This window comes from Larimichthys crocea, chromosome VIII, assembly GCF_000972845.2.
Source record: "Larimichthys crocea isolate SSNF chromosome VIII, L_crocea_2.0, whole genome shotgun sequence".
In the NCBI taxonomy this organism is placed as follows: Eukaryota; Metazoa; Chordata; class Actinopteri; family Sciaenidae; genus Larimichthys; species Larimichthys crocea.
Window position 1 is genome coordinate 25,079,538 of NC_040018.1, and position 17,337 is coordinate 25,096,874.

Genomic DNA, 17,337 nt, shown 5'->3' on the forward strand with positions numbered 1-17,337 from the left:
GCTCCCTGCTTGTAGTCACATTTGCAGACACTGCTGCTGCTGGATGCTATTTTGACAAACATGGGAGCAGACGCTCCCACTCAGTCGTCTTTGTGTGTTGCAGCATACACAGAACAAGTATTCACACCAATCTGAATATATAGCCTCCAGTCAAATCGTCCTACGGACGACAGAGCCACACTCAGAGGCTTCATGTAAATCTCCTCGTCATTTGAATGAAATGAAAAGAGGGAATAAAAGACTGCTCTGACTGGCAGACTGGAGAGGAAGAAGGAGGACAGGAAAGGAGACCTTCGCCGAAGGGAAACAAAAGAGGAGTAAAGGCAGGGTGAGGGCAGGAGAGGTGAATGCAAGATAAAAACAGACGTTGGAGAGGGTAAGAGGGGAGGAAATGAAAGATGCAGGAATGAGAAAAAAGATGGGAGAACAAGAGAGGAGAAGAGAAAAAATGTGGAAAGACGAAAGTAGAGATGGATTTGGTAAAGGAGGAGAAGAGATGAAATGGGAGGTGAGGAGTGGAGAGAGGAGAAGGGACAGAGAGAAAAGCTCCCAGATGTTTCTCAATGCAGCTAATCTGCATCCTAATAAGTGAGCAGGAAACTAATCAACTCATACAGTTCTGCCTGTCAGTCTCTCTCTTCATCTCTTTACCACAAACAAAACACACACGCACACGCAATCACGTGCTTTGGGATGCTCATGTAGAAATACTCTCTCCCTCTCCCCTCCACATAACCATCATTTTATCCTTCATTCTAATTTTGGACCACGATTTCTTCCATTTCCTTCTTCCTCAGCAGTAATCACCCATCCATCTGTCCACCCTGCAACGACTGTGTGAGTGTCATTGTGCCTTACAGCTCAGAGTGGAACTTTGCACTTTACACTTTGCTTTGTGTAAGACTGAATAGTCATCCTTGTCCTTAGAATGATGAAAATACAGAAAATAACTAATCAATGATAGGGTCAAAATCTTGCTCCTACCCAAACCTGACGCACAAGAAATGATTTCCAAAAGAGACCACTGTTATTCAAACACATCAACAACGTCATCCAAAACGTGGCTGACTCAAACAAATCCTAATGGAGATAACACCAGCACCGGAAGCATGACTAATAACTAACGTTCAATGAAGGAGCAGCCATGTTCAAAAAAAGTAGCAATAAATGTCTTTTTTTTTCTCTTTTCAGTTCACACTCAGTCTTGCTTAAAAATATGAATTATACTTACATTTAACTGCAATTATTATGATGCAACACATGATAACAGCTGATAATGAGGTAGCTAGGACCCAATTAGGTATAAGACATATTGACAAGCCAGACATATTGACAGCCCAGTAGCAATAAATGTCTTTCTTTCCCTGCAAATTGAAGTTCACACTCTGTCTTGCTTAAAAACATGAATTTTACCTGAATGCACCTGCACTGATTATGACACAACACATGTCACAACATGATAACAGCTGATAATGAGTTGGCTAGGCCCCACTTGGGTATTAGACATATTGACAGACCAGAGACCTGCAGCAATACAACAGGACCCAATTTTGCCTGATAACAGTTATTATTTGTACTCGGCCTGGCTGAGGTTGTGGGAAGGGTCTTGGTTGCCATTGTCGTGATCTTGTGGTTGTCATTCCTCTTGAACAATTGGTTGCTGACTGTCGAGAAGGCGGGTCTAATCTAATTTAAACCTGTCAGGGACAGACGGGAAGGAAAGGAAGGAAACACAAACTCAAATGAAGAATAATGAACCTTGAAGTTCTTTGGTTTGGTTTGAGCTCATGTTTTATCCAAATAGAAACAAAAAAAAAACTGTGACCTGATGGCACTCAGAATATGTTGTGTCCTCTAAGTCCTTGGAAAAGCTGCAAAAACTCAGTGTTGATTAATTATTTCTGCATTACTACCTTTACTGTGACACCATAAATTGAGTGGACCTCTTCTTAAACTTGTTCAACGATATTAATCTAGTTGTGCTTAACAGTGTTAGCATTATGCTTTGCGAAGTACCAGGTAAAATGATTACTATGTTCACCTTGTTACCAAAGATGTTCTATAACGAAGGATGACACATTACAAGCTGCGACCATTATATGATCTATCTCCCCAGTTTGGAAGTGTTGTGAAAATCGTGTGGATGGATGAAAACATACTGAGTTGTACCAGACAGGATTCAGAATGTTCTAGTTAAGTTGTTATAGACCCTCTTGGTGAAACCAGACTGATGATTCAGCACCAGCAGGGAGAGAAGATGTATCTTTTTTTGCCAGACCTTACAAGAGTGTTGCTGCTCAGACTGAGACAGGTCTAGAAGTTAATTTTCTCCTGATTCTGTCTGTGCAAAATGCCATTTTTACTGGCCGATATGAAGCTTGTCCTATATTTACTTCACTGACTGGTCATCTGTGCTCACATTCACTTCTCCCATAAATTAGTGGACCTGCTGCTAAAACAAAAGCCAAACAGATCAGTACTGCTCCACCATTTTTGCAAAAACCAACGACATTAAGTTCATAACTTTAAGTGAATGTCAGCAATCCTGAGCTCATGCAGACTTTGAAATAACACTGGTGTTTGCCAAGAAAACACTCACAGGAACTGAAACTGAACCGAACTATTCACTAAATAACATTCAACCATCCACTTTGAGAAGAACCTTCTTTGAAGGAGTGTCAAAACAAAATGACATACAGGCGTGTATTTTTACAGAATGGCATCTTAGCTGCCAACTTTTCAGTTGGTCTGATGCTGCATTCAAAAAAAAATCTCCAGCCATCTCCTAAATAATATATGCTCCTATGGCAACAGAGGTAAGGCTCTTGATGGAATGTGCTAGTGAGTGAACTAATGCATGTCGGGCGCACGGGAGGATAAGATGTCAGACCAGTACAGATTCAGGTCATCTCACTGTGAAAAACCCAGCAAGAGTCCGGGCCTCTGGCAGGCAAGGAGGCAAGGCTGCTGTCTGAGGCCAACCTGTGATGGATTTAACCTGGGAAGTCCATGTGCATCATGGGACCTTACCTTTCACTCACAAACTGCGCACACACACACACACACACACACACACACACGCACACACAGACCAAGCCCGACACAAAGTCAATCCTTCAGCGGGTGTTGTTCAATAATGCTCAGGGGAGGGTTGAGGGATGTCATCTTGTGAAAATAGGATCCATCTTACAGAACAGAGAACTGGATCAGTCTGTCTACAAAAACACTTCACTGGCTGACATAATATGCCAAGTCTGAATATGAAGCTCGCACACTCACACAGTCTCACTTATTATTAGTGTATCACTATCAGCTATGCTATCAGAGACGCCGGAAAAGAATGGTAAATAAACAATTTGCCCTCAGGGGGCTTTAACGGGAGGTGCGAGGCAATTAAGCTGCATTTGAGCTCATGTTCACAGGGGAGAGGAATGAAATGTTGACAGGGTGTAAGACTTGACAGATACAGTTTTATTTTGGTTGCTTGTTGTCTGCTCGCTAGTCTGTAGTCGACCAGATGTAGAAAATGCAACACTGAACACGTATGAAATATTTACAACCAAAAATGTAATAACTCAAGTCAAATAAAAAGAAGAAGTGGAGGAACTGACAGTCTTTGCATCAGGGGTATAACAGACATTTTGGTGTGGATGTATCTGCGTGTGTTTTTTTTTTTTTTTTTTTTTTGTTTTTTTATCTGCGGCCGTGAGACAAGATATGGATAATGAAAAGAACAGCAGTGGTTAAAGAGACGGCAGAAAGGAATTCATGTTACAGCAGGAGGAACAGTCAAGGTCACAGAGAAACATACAGCAGACACAGAGGCTGCCAGGCTAACTTAAAATACATGTCTTTTCTCTGCAATAACTCTATTGACACATAAAATAATGTAAAATATGAATTTATTGATTTTCTCACAAAAATAACTGTAACTAATTCCCAAATTTAACCACAGTGCTTGTTGCCGTTAAGATCATTATGCTAGGAGAGAATCTAGACATTGACACCCAACTCAGTTCAGTGTATAGGATTTCATGGCATCTAGTGGTGTAGTTACTAGATGCCATGCAACCCCATTGCATTGAACTCTCTGTAATAGCCTGAAAGAGAAACTAAAATGGTTGCAAAATGCATGAATAACATGAGTGGACCTATCTAGGGCCAGTGTTTAGTTTGTTTGCTGTTTGTTTGCTACTGTAAAAACATGGCAGTTCAACGCGGTGAACTCTGTACCTGAAGTGTTTGTAGATATAAGGGCTTAAATTCTGACTTATGATCATTAATATTTTTCATATTATTGTCTATAAATTAAGGACATGCATATCTATGTTACACGGGTTACAAATTACACCTTCAAACTGGGCAAAGGCCTGATCATTCAGTAAGAACACCTGGGATCGTGCGCAGGGTCATCTCGTGTCCTTGTGTTGTGCAAAGCATTGAAAAGAAGAGTTTCTACCCTGTATAATTATAGAATGACAACGACAAATATGTGTTTATTGTTAATAACTACATAGCTCTCCACCTATGGTAATAATGACAAACGTGTTACTCATATTCCACCATCTGAACTAAAAGTTTTGATGTCCGATTGACGAGCTCTATGCAAACTGGCTGCTTCACTAATGTTAAGTGAGTACTACCTTGATGAGCAGTTTCACACCTCCAAATAATACAGGGCTTTCAGAGGTGACACTTAAAACAAGTATATCATATGCTTTAAATTTGAACTGACACATTCTCAATTCTGGTCACTAACCACCAGCTGTCAGTTTAGACCAACATGGTGGATCATTAGGGCGTAAGTGTGAGCTGAGGTGATCAGGTGCTAAATCTAGAAAGACTCGCTATTGTGTTGGTGAACATCTCTAAAACACAACCTTTTCAACCATCATAATGAAATCAAAGTGGTGTTTCTTTATCAACAAAAATATATGAACTCAGTATTGAATGGTAAAATGGCACCATAAAACTTTCAGCCCTGGTATGGACATACAACAGTATATGCAGAATATGGCCACAACAACTGACCTTTTTCACAGCAGCCATTTTGACATCAAACGGTAGGGTAAACACAGGTGTTACCAATGATACTAATTAAGGTTCTGTTCCATTTACTTCAGCAGAGCCGTTCCAGTGAGCTGTCATGCACAACAGCAGCATCCTGACTCTGTCTGACCTGAATGGAACAGAGCCGTAATTAGTATCACTGGCAGCACCTGTGTTTACCCGACAATTTCATGTCAAAAATGGCTGCTGGGAAAAGAGAGTCTACTAGATAAAGTGGTCCACACAGAACTACACCAGGACCCTGCGATGACTTCAACCTGGCATTCAAACCAAAGATGTCACACATGCTGAGATGCAAGGCAGGACATCATGGATGTCATCAAGCCCCTCTCCCTATACACTGGACTCTATGATGTCATGCTCAGTTTATCTACAACATCTCCTGCAAAGAAGTCTAACCTTGTCATGGAACCATGGGCACACCTCATGGAGTGAACTTGAAAATTGTTGAGCAAGTTCCTGGACACAACTTCAAGTGAACTAAAAGCAGTGCTATAATCAATCAATACAAGACCAAACAGAGGATGTTCTTGTGTCAGCATTGACGGCTCAGTTTGATGCTGAACTAATCCTCTCCAAAGTCACATCATTAAAAGCATTGGAGCATCACCCATCAAAGTTTAGCATGACTCCGCTCCCTCCCATTTCGATCCTAGGTTGCAGTGTGACATTCAAGTGGATGAGAGAGTGATGCTGCCCTTACATTCCAGATTACAACATTAACCTGCATACTTTTGTTCTCTTCATGCCATTACATTGTGTGTGTTACTCTGAAAGCAGAGGAGCAGTTGTAGCCCCTCCCTTGGAAAAGAGACAAAACAACAACTGTTCACCAACTGTGCTGAAACAGAAAGGGATGAACAGCGCTCCTTTTTCTACTAATGAGCAGAGCAGAGTGACAGATTAAACTGTGCAAAGGCCCACCCTAGAGTAAAACTATTTTTGCTTTCCTCAAATGTCACTAGGTACCAACACTGTAGAAACATTTTGACTTCAAAAGAACACATCTTGATTTTTAGTCAAATGCTGTTACAAAAAAAAGAAAAGAAAAAAAAGAAATAAAAATCTATTAACTGAGAGGAAATAAGACAATGAACCAAAAATATAAAACTATTTCTGAGCATGGCGCCGCGAAGCTACAGCTTATTCTAGTCAGACATCATTTGTGAGTACAAGGTTTAAAGTGTCAGTGTGAAATACAGAGTATTGTACAAACAGTGTCTGCTATCTCTTTAGAATTAGTGAACATCTTGTTGTCTTTGTTGCAGAGACAGAATAAAGCTTATTCCTTTTCTCAAAAGGAAGTCAAAAATGGAAAGTGGCATAGGGAGAGAGAAAGAGGGGCTGACATGCAATAAAGTTGACAGTCTGGCTACGAATCCAGAATTTCATGGCTACCAATGACAATAGTGTTCAGCATCATTTGGGTCATAGCCTTACTACAACTTCCTTTTTTTTAAAACTACTTTTCAGCCAGAGGTTGGTTTTTAAGATAATTATTTATGATCACATTAATAATAATAACGTGGAACACCAGGATCCAAATATGATCCACAGTAACAAACAATATAACGAGAAACCAAACTTACAGTAAACAAAGAAGGTTCATTTATAGACTCTGCCTCTTAATGGAAACTTCTGAGAATATATGTGGAAATTATATTGTGCCTTACAGCATAACATTGTTGAAAAATGAAACATGGGGAACCAAGAAAAAGAGAATGAGCTTTAAAAATTACCTTTTGGGAGAAAGTGCATCTACTACAGCAGTCTTGTGCCGACAGTGGCCATTTTAAAGCTGAGACAACATACCCCTTTCACCACCAACTGAGTAGTTTGATGCTCAAAATCCATATAATACAGACAGATAATGCTCAGGAGCATATGGTTTCTAGGTCTGGGGTAGGAGCTGCTAATTAGTCTGGGGGTGGCTGTTCAAGTAAAAATGACAAAAATACACACACAAAACTATTTCTGTGTCTATTTCTCTCTTATGCAATTTGGGGAGGATTCCCGGGAAAGCAGAAAAAGACACAGATAAAGATTACTTACTAATAAACTGGTTTTGGCATATGGAGAGGAGAAAGGCAGACAGAGAGAGCATATTTGGCAAACAGTCACTTACCCATCACTTTAACGAAGTAGGCATCAGCTTCGAAATTGTTCTTCAAAGCATGGATGATCAAGTCATTTTTGCCCTCTGCCTGGCTTAGAACCAGCATGTCTAATATACCCTGCAAATGAAGACAGGCATGTAGATAAGAGACAATGGGAGTATGGTGTGTGTGTGCGTCTTCCGATGTACATTTTTATCCGTCCTACACATTGGGTGACTGATCCAGCATTATCTTATCGCCTCCACTGTTCTCTCTTTCTCTTCTTACTACGTCTCTCTTTCCCCAGTTATAAGTTCTCTCTCAAGTGAGTGAGAAAATGAGGAACAAAAAGAGAGAGGGCCAAAATTAACAGACAGGCCACATTAGCAGTCATAATTAATTCTGATAAGACAAGCACTTACAGTAGATTGCAAGCAGCTACTGTACTATATGTAGTCACTCATTATGGGTGTGAGTGGGTGCGTGTGGAGTGATGTGTGATTAGAGCCTATAAAATACAAAAAGAGGGTTTTAGACAAAGTCTGTATGGCAAGTGTGTGAGACAGCTTTGTCTTGTCAATACAAAGCTGGCAAAGATGGAGTAAAATAAGCTAGCACACAAACTACTACATGCACTTGTAACAGCATTACTGATTATAAACAAACACTACTCTGAACACGGCGTTGTCCTGTCCTCGGTCGAAATCTTGAATAGTACTTGTGATCATGAAAGACAAATCATACACTTAAATCATTTTGTTGACGTCAGTGACAAAAAAGCTTTTCACATAATCCACTTTTCTGCAGTAGAGAAATCTAATATCTTTGTGTGCTCTGTCAAATTAATTCATTTTCTTTCTTGTCCATTTGGCATCAAATTCTTTAATACTGTCGAAATTCTCAAAAAGAGATGCCATTGCAGTGGCATATCTAACTATCTGATGCCAGCATGAATGTAGATGTCGGTGAATTACTTGGATCGATAAGAGGGGGCACTGAGGAGAGAGACAAAGCCAAGGGACATTTAGAAGGACATATTGTAGCAAAACATGTGGAGAAAAGAAAGGGGAAAAAATATGAAAGAAAGGTACTGTGAAGTCCAAAACACTGAGTCAACACAAACTACTTACGTCCTCATAGATGTCAAAAAACGTTGCCATGACAGCATTTTGGATGGCTCCTAAATCAGATTGGTCCCAGTGGATGTGGAACATCCTTCCTACACTTTGGCAACTGGCGCTGTTACAGGGCACGTTCTCCAACAGAAAGGCCTGCTGACCACTGGGAGGCAGAGAGAGAGAGAGAGACAATGAGGGAAAATGCATGTTATAATTTGCATCTTAGAAGGTGACAATGAAGCATCCTGATAACTAACATCAGCTGAATCACACCAGCTGACCCTAATGCCTGTCTCATTTGAGCATAGCCATGAAATGGTATTTATAATCTAGAAATGAATTCTCTGCTGACTCTTTTCTGGTGCTGACCCTGGTTCCTAAAAACTTCCTTTACCTACCAACCATAACTTTTCTTGATATAAACTGGACATGAGAGTCTAAGCAGGACAATGACCTTGTGGAATTAAAAAACAAACATTTGTTCTATTTCAAAGCAAACAGCATTAAACGAGAAAAAGAGCCATGTTCTTTAAGTAAGCTTTTTGATGCTTACTCTGTTCATAAATAAGATAAGATAACACACACTTTATTGATTTCACACCGGGGAAATTTACATGTTTCAGCAACTTACAATACACAAGGTGGACAAGAAAAATACTCAAGAAATAAAATAGAAAAAAAAAAGGAGAAATAATTGTGATGTAGCTCTAACAAAAGAGTTATATATAACTTACATAATACATGTGAGGTGACTTCACTCTCTTAAACCTTTATTAAAGAAGCCAGACCTCCATAAATCTAAACGTCCATAAATAATTATCACCAAGCTCTAATCTACAATTCCTCAGTACAGCTACTGTGAAGCTGTACGCTTTTGGTTGACCACCTAATTGTCAATTATGTAAATTACTTTAATCAATCAGGGATTTGTGCAGAAGCCAGTACTAACACAGCCCTTATTATTTTTAATTTATTAAGTTTTGAAGTGGCTTTTCTCTTTTCAAAACAAGAGCTCAATTACTTCACAGAATGAGAGCTGCCTCAGGTTGGACCCAACCTGTGATAGTACAACATCCACTGGCCCTGCTCTTTTGTTCCACTGCACATATGACATGTCAGGAAAAAAATGTATCTTGCTGCATATACAGCAGAACACAAATTATTGTACGCATATATTTGTAACAAGACACACTAAATATGTACTTCCTGTCTACCAACAAGTTTAATCATTTTAATGTTCTGCTGTGTTTGATATACAGAAAACCTTCCTTTGCTCTGACCACATCCTGCATTTGCAGATGTGGACCTGTGGTGAGTCGTTTCCAAGAGCTGAAATAATACCCAACAACTCCAGGACTCAAGCTCATTTTTTCTCCATACCTGTACGCAGTCTTTGTCCCCATCTCCTTTTGAGTCTCTGGGGAGATTGAAACCCCATACTCTATATCTATGCATCTGTCTATCCCTCTGTACCTGTTCTTAGATCTCTGTGGGAGTGGTGACTGGGAAAAAAAGAGCAAAAAAAAGAAAAAAGAAAAGCTCTGCTCTAAAAATACACTAAACGTGGAAGCCATTGGGATTTTAGATAACTCCCCCACTACCTAAACATCTAAACATGCAAGTGTCTAGGGAGTAGTAGGTGAAGGCAGACCATGGCCATCTGTCATCAAAAGATGCTTTAAAAGCTTGAAACTGTTTGAGGCAATGTTGGAAAATAACTGAAAATGTGCCTCACTTTCAGCAAAAATATTCACCTGTCATAATGTCAGAAAAGGAAGGAGATTAGGCATAGAAAGAAAAAAAAAAATTACAAAACGTAGAGAGTGATCCTCGGTAAAATGTTGACTGATTGATTACTGTCATTAATAAGATGCCGTCATCCATCCTGAGACTGTGTTGATTTTGCTTGAGAAAAACATGTGTTTATGGAGAATTTCACTTGAAGTGATGAATGATACAAAGCGAGATAGAGACAGAGAGACAGATAAATGGCTTTTACTTGTCTTTACATGTCTCCACCCTACAACAAGACAGCACAAGCTAATCTTATTATTGTGTTTTTCCACAAAACAAGACTCAGACGAAAAAGAAAAACGCAGAATACTGGGATGAAGATGCCAATAATAATAGGTCTATCACACATAAACACACGCAAACATAATATACTCTATAAAGTGTGTGCTTTGTGTGCTTATTATGCTGAATATGGCAGATATCGGGGTAACAAATGTGGATGTTACACAACAGCTGGCATCGACCAAGCAATCCAAATCAAATTAGTACTTAAAGTGTACTCTGTAAGCCTCTCCAGTGCTGTTAGCCTGGTGTTTTCAAAAACAGTCGCTAAGTGAACAATACCCAGTTAACGGCCTTTGTTGTTACTGTATTGTATCACATGTAGTATCTAATGGCTGCTTTTCAGTATACAATCAAAATCAGGATTAGTTTACTGAATTTTGTCAGTGCTGGATGGGTTGATGACTTTGTCTTGTGTCAGTCTTTGTGGGTGAACGCTAAGTTTTTATATCAAAAACATTTATTTTAATTATGATGCATGGCAGTAGCAGCTTTCTAAAATATTATAGACATTTTTTAGACTTGCTGAAGCAATGGGAGTTCAAATAATGAAATAATATGACATTATTGGCCTGGACTGGATTACGTTTTACACCAAACTAGGAGTAAAACATAATTCAGCTAATTCTGTTTTCTGGAAAATGTATGCATTAGATTTAGCAGCTGCACCCAACTCCAGGAAACAAACTCACTTTTGAATTTTGTGGCAACATTTTTAAATGCTGCCTTAAATCTGTGCCTGACACTCAGCTGGAATCAGCAGCCGGCATTGCAACACATTCAGTAAGTGCACTCTGCAGTAGCCTGGTTATTTTACAGGTAGGTGAGAATTACAAATGCTCATTTAGTAGGTGGGGTCTGGATTCAGCTGCCAATATAACAAGCATCTGTAGTTAAAAAGACTTCAAAGTACAGGATAGTGCAAGAGTTTAATTAATTTCTAAAGAAGCCACACAATGCTTCAGGCATACAGATTAAAATTGTGTCAATTCAGATGATTTTCTGTGCAGACATGCTGCTGTTTCAGGCTGTCTGCATCTTTACTGGAGGTGGTGAGGGGTGGGGTTGGGGGCCTGTGCTGGATTAACTGACTGATTATACATATACTAGCTGGATTTGTTTTGTTTTGTTAAAGGTCATTCTGCATAATCCATCAATACTGCATAAGTGTAAGACCCTTCCTACCTTCTCACTGAGCTTTAACAGCATAGCATCCACAGAAAATTACTGGTTGTAACTAAGAACCTACCACTGCAGCACCTATTGGTCAAGAAACACTGCTAATGGAGAGCACTGATCGGCTCACCAGCACATAATAAGGCCTCCAGCTGCAGGAAATGGAAAAAGAAGGATGTGTGCGCGTGTGTGTGTCAGTGTATGTTTGTGTGCAGAAAGAATTGCAGCCATTTCAAAGTTTCAGGCTGAACTTTAGGAGGCATTTGATTGTTTTCACCAGTGTGTGTGTGTGTCCTTTCTGAAACTTTTGTATTTCAAAAGAACCTCTGAGACGGTGAAGATGAACTCAAGGACGTCATGAAATGGATCATACATACACACACACACACACACACATACAGACACACCTAATAGAACAAAAAGAAGTTTCCTCCTGATATAGTCTTCCTGAGCCAATCCTAAAGAACAGTAAGGAGGCCAATGCAGGCAGATCATATACTGGCTAGATAGAACCTGACAAAAAGGAAAAGTAGTCTGCTGTTATTGTTTGTCCTCTTCATCCTATCACAAGGTTGCTCTCTTTAGACTCAATTAGCTGAACATTGGCAGCATTTCACTGGCCTATGAGGACAAATTTCAAATGACTCAAAATTCTGAAAAAATACAAAAACTCTGTCACTAAATAATCTGTTATGACATTTTTTATCTCTGCTTTCTCTTGTAGCAAAGAATAATGTACAAACAATTCATGTAGCAGATACATATTTTTAGTCGGAGCTAACCGGGAGATCACATCATGATGGAATCAAACAGAATAAAACTTGACGTCCGTAGTTTCTGTACTCTCTGAAAATTGGCGTCTATGCTTACCTTTATTATGCATGCTAAACATCTTCGGCACAAAAATTGAACAAGTTCGAATTATCAAATTTTTGTGTTGCAGATTGATGTGTACTGAGCAGCTGTCGTTTAGGTAGATACAAATATTGGATCAGACTTATACTGCAAACCCATACCCATAATTAAATAACTCTGATTGGGATGGGGCGAAAAGATAATATATAACATACAACTCTCCAACACAAACAAGACCCCCAGATTAAAATATAAATAGCTAAAATTAGGTTGAATGTTTATCAACAACATAGTAATCAAAATGGCTGATTAAAATGACTTTAGTCGATTTCTTCTGGTAATTAGCTATGTAGCTCCTTATTCTCAGGAAAGTTAAATTTTGTTTGCCAAATAAACTACCTACTATTAACCGGTGAGTAAAGACAGTGACTTTTGAAAATCTGATGTAAAAAGAAAAAAACAAACAAACAAAAACTGAAATTAGGTTAATATTATGATAAAAAGCATTGAATTGTGGCTTTAAAGTAAGAGAAATGTGCAGGTTCAGCCTGCACTAATGCACTAGTGTCTGCACTAATGTCAGCGTGTGTGCGTGTGTCTGAGGATGTGCGCCTGGGGGCTTTGATTATTGTATGAACCCAGTGTCAGCATTGATGTGTGTGTGTGTGTGTGCGTGTGTGTGCCCGCGGGGAGTCATCCGCTGTTCCTAGCTCTACCTGCCTCCCCTCTAATTGGCCTCTGGAGGGGCAGTGGGCTGGCAGGAGGCTGACCAGCTGATCACAACGACGACCCTTCTCTCCCTCGACCTCAAACGCTCTGGGACTCCTCTGTTACCTGTCCACCTTTCCCATTCCCCTGTCTATCCGTTCTGCTCATCTTTCCATCTCTCTACACATCCCCCTCAAGCTGAGAGGCTACACTAACCTGGCCACCTTGTTCTTGATGTCCCTCTTTTCATTTTCTTTCTCATTTCCTCTTATCCACTCATCTCCTACCTACCCCAACCTTCATCCACCCATCCATCTGCTTTTGTTCCACATGTTCGCCTTTTTGCCTACCAATCAACTCCAAGGACTCTGTCAAAATGCCTTCTAGCAGTGTGTAGCCATCACAGTGTGGTGTAGGTGCATTTAATAATGCTCTTTATAGTTTTGATGATGGAAGCACCACCGATTCCTCTCTTCTTTCTTTGACAAAATGACCTGCTGACTCTCTCTCTGATTTCTTTCTTCTATCCCCCTTCTATAGAAACCATCTTGATGAAAATGCATTTCAGGCTGGTCAGACATTAGTCATACGCTATTTAACTTTGGCAATTATTCACCTATTAAAGTGTATTTCTTTTTTAGTTAAAAGAACTAAATAAGATCAAACAACAGAAAAGAGTCAACCTTTAAGTGTCAGTTCTTTGCTGTGTCATTAAAAAACTATTTAAGTTATGTTTCAAAGTTTCATATCTGTTGATTGGCTTTATGAGAGGATATTCTGCCTCATGATAACCAATTATTTTGGTTACTGGTTACAGTATTCTCTAGTCATAGTCTAATAATGGTAGATCTTGTCAGTAACACTGTATTGTTATGTGTTTTTAAAATCAAAAAGTGGTCAAATTCTTATTTCACAAGAATAAACAAACAAACAAAAGAACAAACAGAATTTTGTAGGGCTAGATTTAGTTTTTTGTGGTAATCATTTTGTGATCCAATAGATCTAACCCTTGTGGCACTACAATTTCTGTATCACATGACTAACTACTGTATGTTAGTTATGCTATTAGTTAATGATAACAAACATTATTTGCTCAAAAACGAAGCCTGTAAAGCAGAAATTGACATTTTTAAAGGTAAACTCAGCCTATGAAAACGGTTGTGTTGGTCTGTGGCTCTGGAGAGGCTTTGCAAAGTTTGAGAAATTAAGCCTAATTGCATCATGAACTTTAGCCCAAAACGTCTATGTTGCAAACCAGAGGAGTGCAGTTTGAAAGACATGTAGGATTCAATGCAGGATCAATTGGTTTTGGAACCTGACCTAAATTAGAGATGAAAAAGTCAGGATATCGTGGCCTCTGCTTCTTCAGTTCTGACAGTTCTCTTTAAAGTCTCTTGAAGTCCCCCAAGTTAAAAGAAGTGAAACACAACATCACTCGTTTAACAGTTCACATAGGAGTGGTCCCTTTTTTTCTTCTTCTTTTTTTAAAAAACTTTAACATTCCGTGTCAAACACACACACACACACACACACACACACACACACACACACACTATGGTGAGCCCCAGTTGGAATGAATCACACTCAGGCATGTAACGAGTCAGCAATCTATTGATAGAATGACAGTGAGAGAGACTGACAGAAAGAGGGAGAGAGAGATGTGGACAAAAGGTAAGCGAAGGAAAGAAGTGCGCATGTCCACGTAGATAAAGTGACAGCGAGACAGCGACATGTTGTCAAAGCACACAGACGCTGTGGTTTCTCATTCTGCTAGCCACTGCGGTGATGAACACAGGCAGTGACTCACGGCGACACGCAATCAAAGTCAAAGTGCATCCTTTGGTAGTGTCACTCCTCTACGCGGCCAGCCTGCCGTCACTCAATCTTTTATGCTCCGTATCTATCCCTGCCTGTTTTCCTCGCCTCTCGCTCTGTTGTGTTACAAAGTCAGCTTTCTTTTTAGTCTGTCCTTATTTGTCTTTTTGTTTTCAAGATCACAAAACAACAACCTACAAATGAGCTTATTTGACAAAGATGTAAAACAGGATTTTCATTAGGGAAAAAAAGGATGACGGGTTAAAAAACAAAATATAAAATTCAAGCGTTGCATCTGTTCCCCATCCATCACTTTTCTTAAGTGCCAAAAAAGAATTGCTACCAGTGGCAAATCTATATATATATTGCAATCCATATTAAGGTTAGAATAGTGTTGTTATTAGATCACCAATAAACCCAGCTGAGAAACAAGAAAGACTCGAGCAACACTGAACATAGAAGCTGAGTTGATGGGTAAAAGTGTGAGAAATATTAACGCTAAAGCCCAGGTGTGGATTTGGGCACTGGGCTTGAAGTCCCCATCTGTCACCGTTATGCTGCAAACCCCTGTGGCCTCAACGCTGGCTTTAGTGAATGTATTTTCATAGGAATGATGTCCCAACATGACTGACTCTGCTTCTGATACAGTAACAGACACAACACATGTCATGCAACATTTACTCAGTCCTGTGAGATTAGGATGGATAATCCATCTTTTTGCTTAATGGACTTGGGCTTTTTAGGAATCAAACAAAGGATGTGCATTTGGTTGATCACTTTGTGTCCAGACTATCCAGACCCAATAACCATATGATGGATTTTTGTAGTCGTTCGTATGATCAAATACCTGCAAAACTAATGACATTCCCAACAACCTCAGCTGAAGTTTGTGTTTAGTGATCAATGCCACAGTTCTTCACCAACCTAATGTGGTTAAGAAGGTAAAAATTAATAGGCCTACTGCAAAAAATGTGCTTGTCAGCAGTGTTAGCACGTTAGCATGCTGACATTAGCATTTAGTGTGCCTAAATAAACCCCCTTTCACAAATCTGATCTTGCACGTCGCCTATCAATCAAGCTGTCGGACTGTGCCTTTTTCCTTTGAATTTTGGAGTGTCGAAAAGTGCTTGCTTTGTTCTTTGTTTATCACTGCTCTGGCTAACGAGCTGCTTCAATCCACTCCCGACAAAATGGAAAAATAAAACCGATTGACATACTGTGAAGCACAGAATTAATTTCAAGATCCATCAGACAGTGGGTGCTTACAGCAGCTAATGGAAAACATTACATAACCTGGATATAGGTTGAATTACAATCAATCCATGACAGAGGATAGCAAACCAGAAATGTATTTCTATGCCCACATTGAGGATTATAACTTCAAAGAGACAGATGTGCTTTCTGTTAAATGAACCACACATACACACACCTCCGCAGACTCCACACTAGCATGTAGCATCATGACATTCTTTAAAACTAATCATCAAATGGCAACCAGCGTCGTTCATTATGCTATTACTGAGCAGCTTCCTAGAATACTTCTCAATTTTCTTTGTTTAGGAAGTCATCTGAGGCCAGACCAGCCTCCCGCCAACAAAGCTACACATTGGAAATAAAATATTGTACACGACTAACGAGGCAAATGTCTCACGCTACTCCAGTTTCCATCCCGGTATTAGCAACAAAACTAAGAGACAAACACAGCTACACTGCTTCCAACATACAGAGAGGGGATGGATTTTAAATGGCATTGCCTAGCAACAGTCTGCTAAGCTTTTGGCAGCTGCTCGGTCAGGTTGCATACTGATAGATGGAGACACACACACAGATACAAAGGCATATACACTCCTAGCAGCACTAAAACTTAATGTCATGGAACTCATCAAGGCATCAATAAGGTGAAGAGCAATGAGCTTTACATAACCAAGAACATTAACTGTTGTTCTGCTACTTGTGAGTGGAAACAGAATCAGGTGTTATCTTGAACTTTAACCCTAAAGTTTATCACATTTTTTAGTACAAAAGTAAATATTGTCAAGTTAAGTGCTATCATTATCCACAACCATATTTTCAGCGCACTGCAAAGATCCTAATTGGAAATTATCTACTTTCCTTTCATGCTTGTTGATGCAAACTACTACTAATAAAACAGTGAAAACGTATTTAATTTTCAGTACAAACGTCTTACAATTGTTTATGAGAGGTTTTCGATTCCAATAACTCTAAATAAGAAGTTTTTGAGTAACAAGTGCTCATCAAAGAATGCGTCACAGTTGGAGTGCAATAAGGATTCAAGATTGTATCACGAATGACCAATGATGTGTGTGTTCGCCATAGTTATGAACAATGACTTCAGGCACAAACAGCATGGTCCCTTGCAACCGCTTGTGTGGTATCTCCACTACAGTACGTACGCAGACCCT

At 39.5% G+C, this 17,337-nt stretch overlaps 1 protein-coding gene across 1 annotated transcript in view; it reads right to left on the reverse strand.

Moving 5' to 3' along the window:
* The window catches only part of itfg1 (integrin alpha FG-GAP repeat containing 1), a 128,487-nt gene that overhangs the window by 40,973 nt on the left and 70,177 nt on the right, over positions 1 to 17,337 (reverse strand). Inside the window, exons 11-12 of the mRNA XM_010731938.3 lie at positions 8,297 to 8,447; positions 7,196 to 7,304 (exon numbers count right to left, since the gene is read on the reverse strand). Of these exons, the coding sequence (XP_010730240.3) occupies positions 7,196 to 7,304; positions 8,297 to 8,447 (260 nt within the window). The remainder of the gene's footprint in view (positions 1 to 7,195; positions 7,305 to 8,296; positions 8,448 to 17,337) is intronic.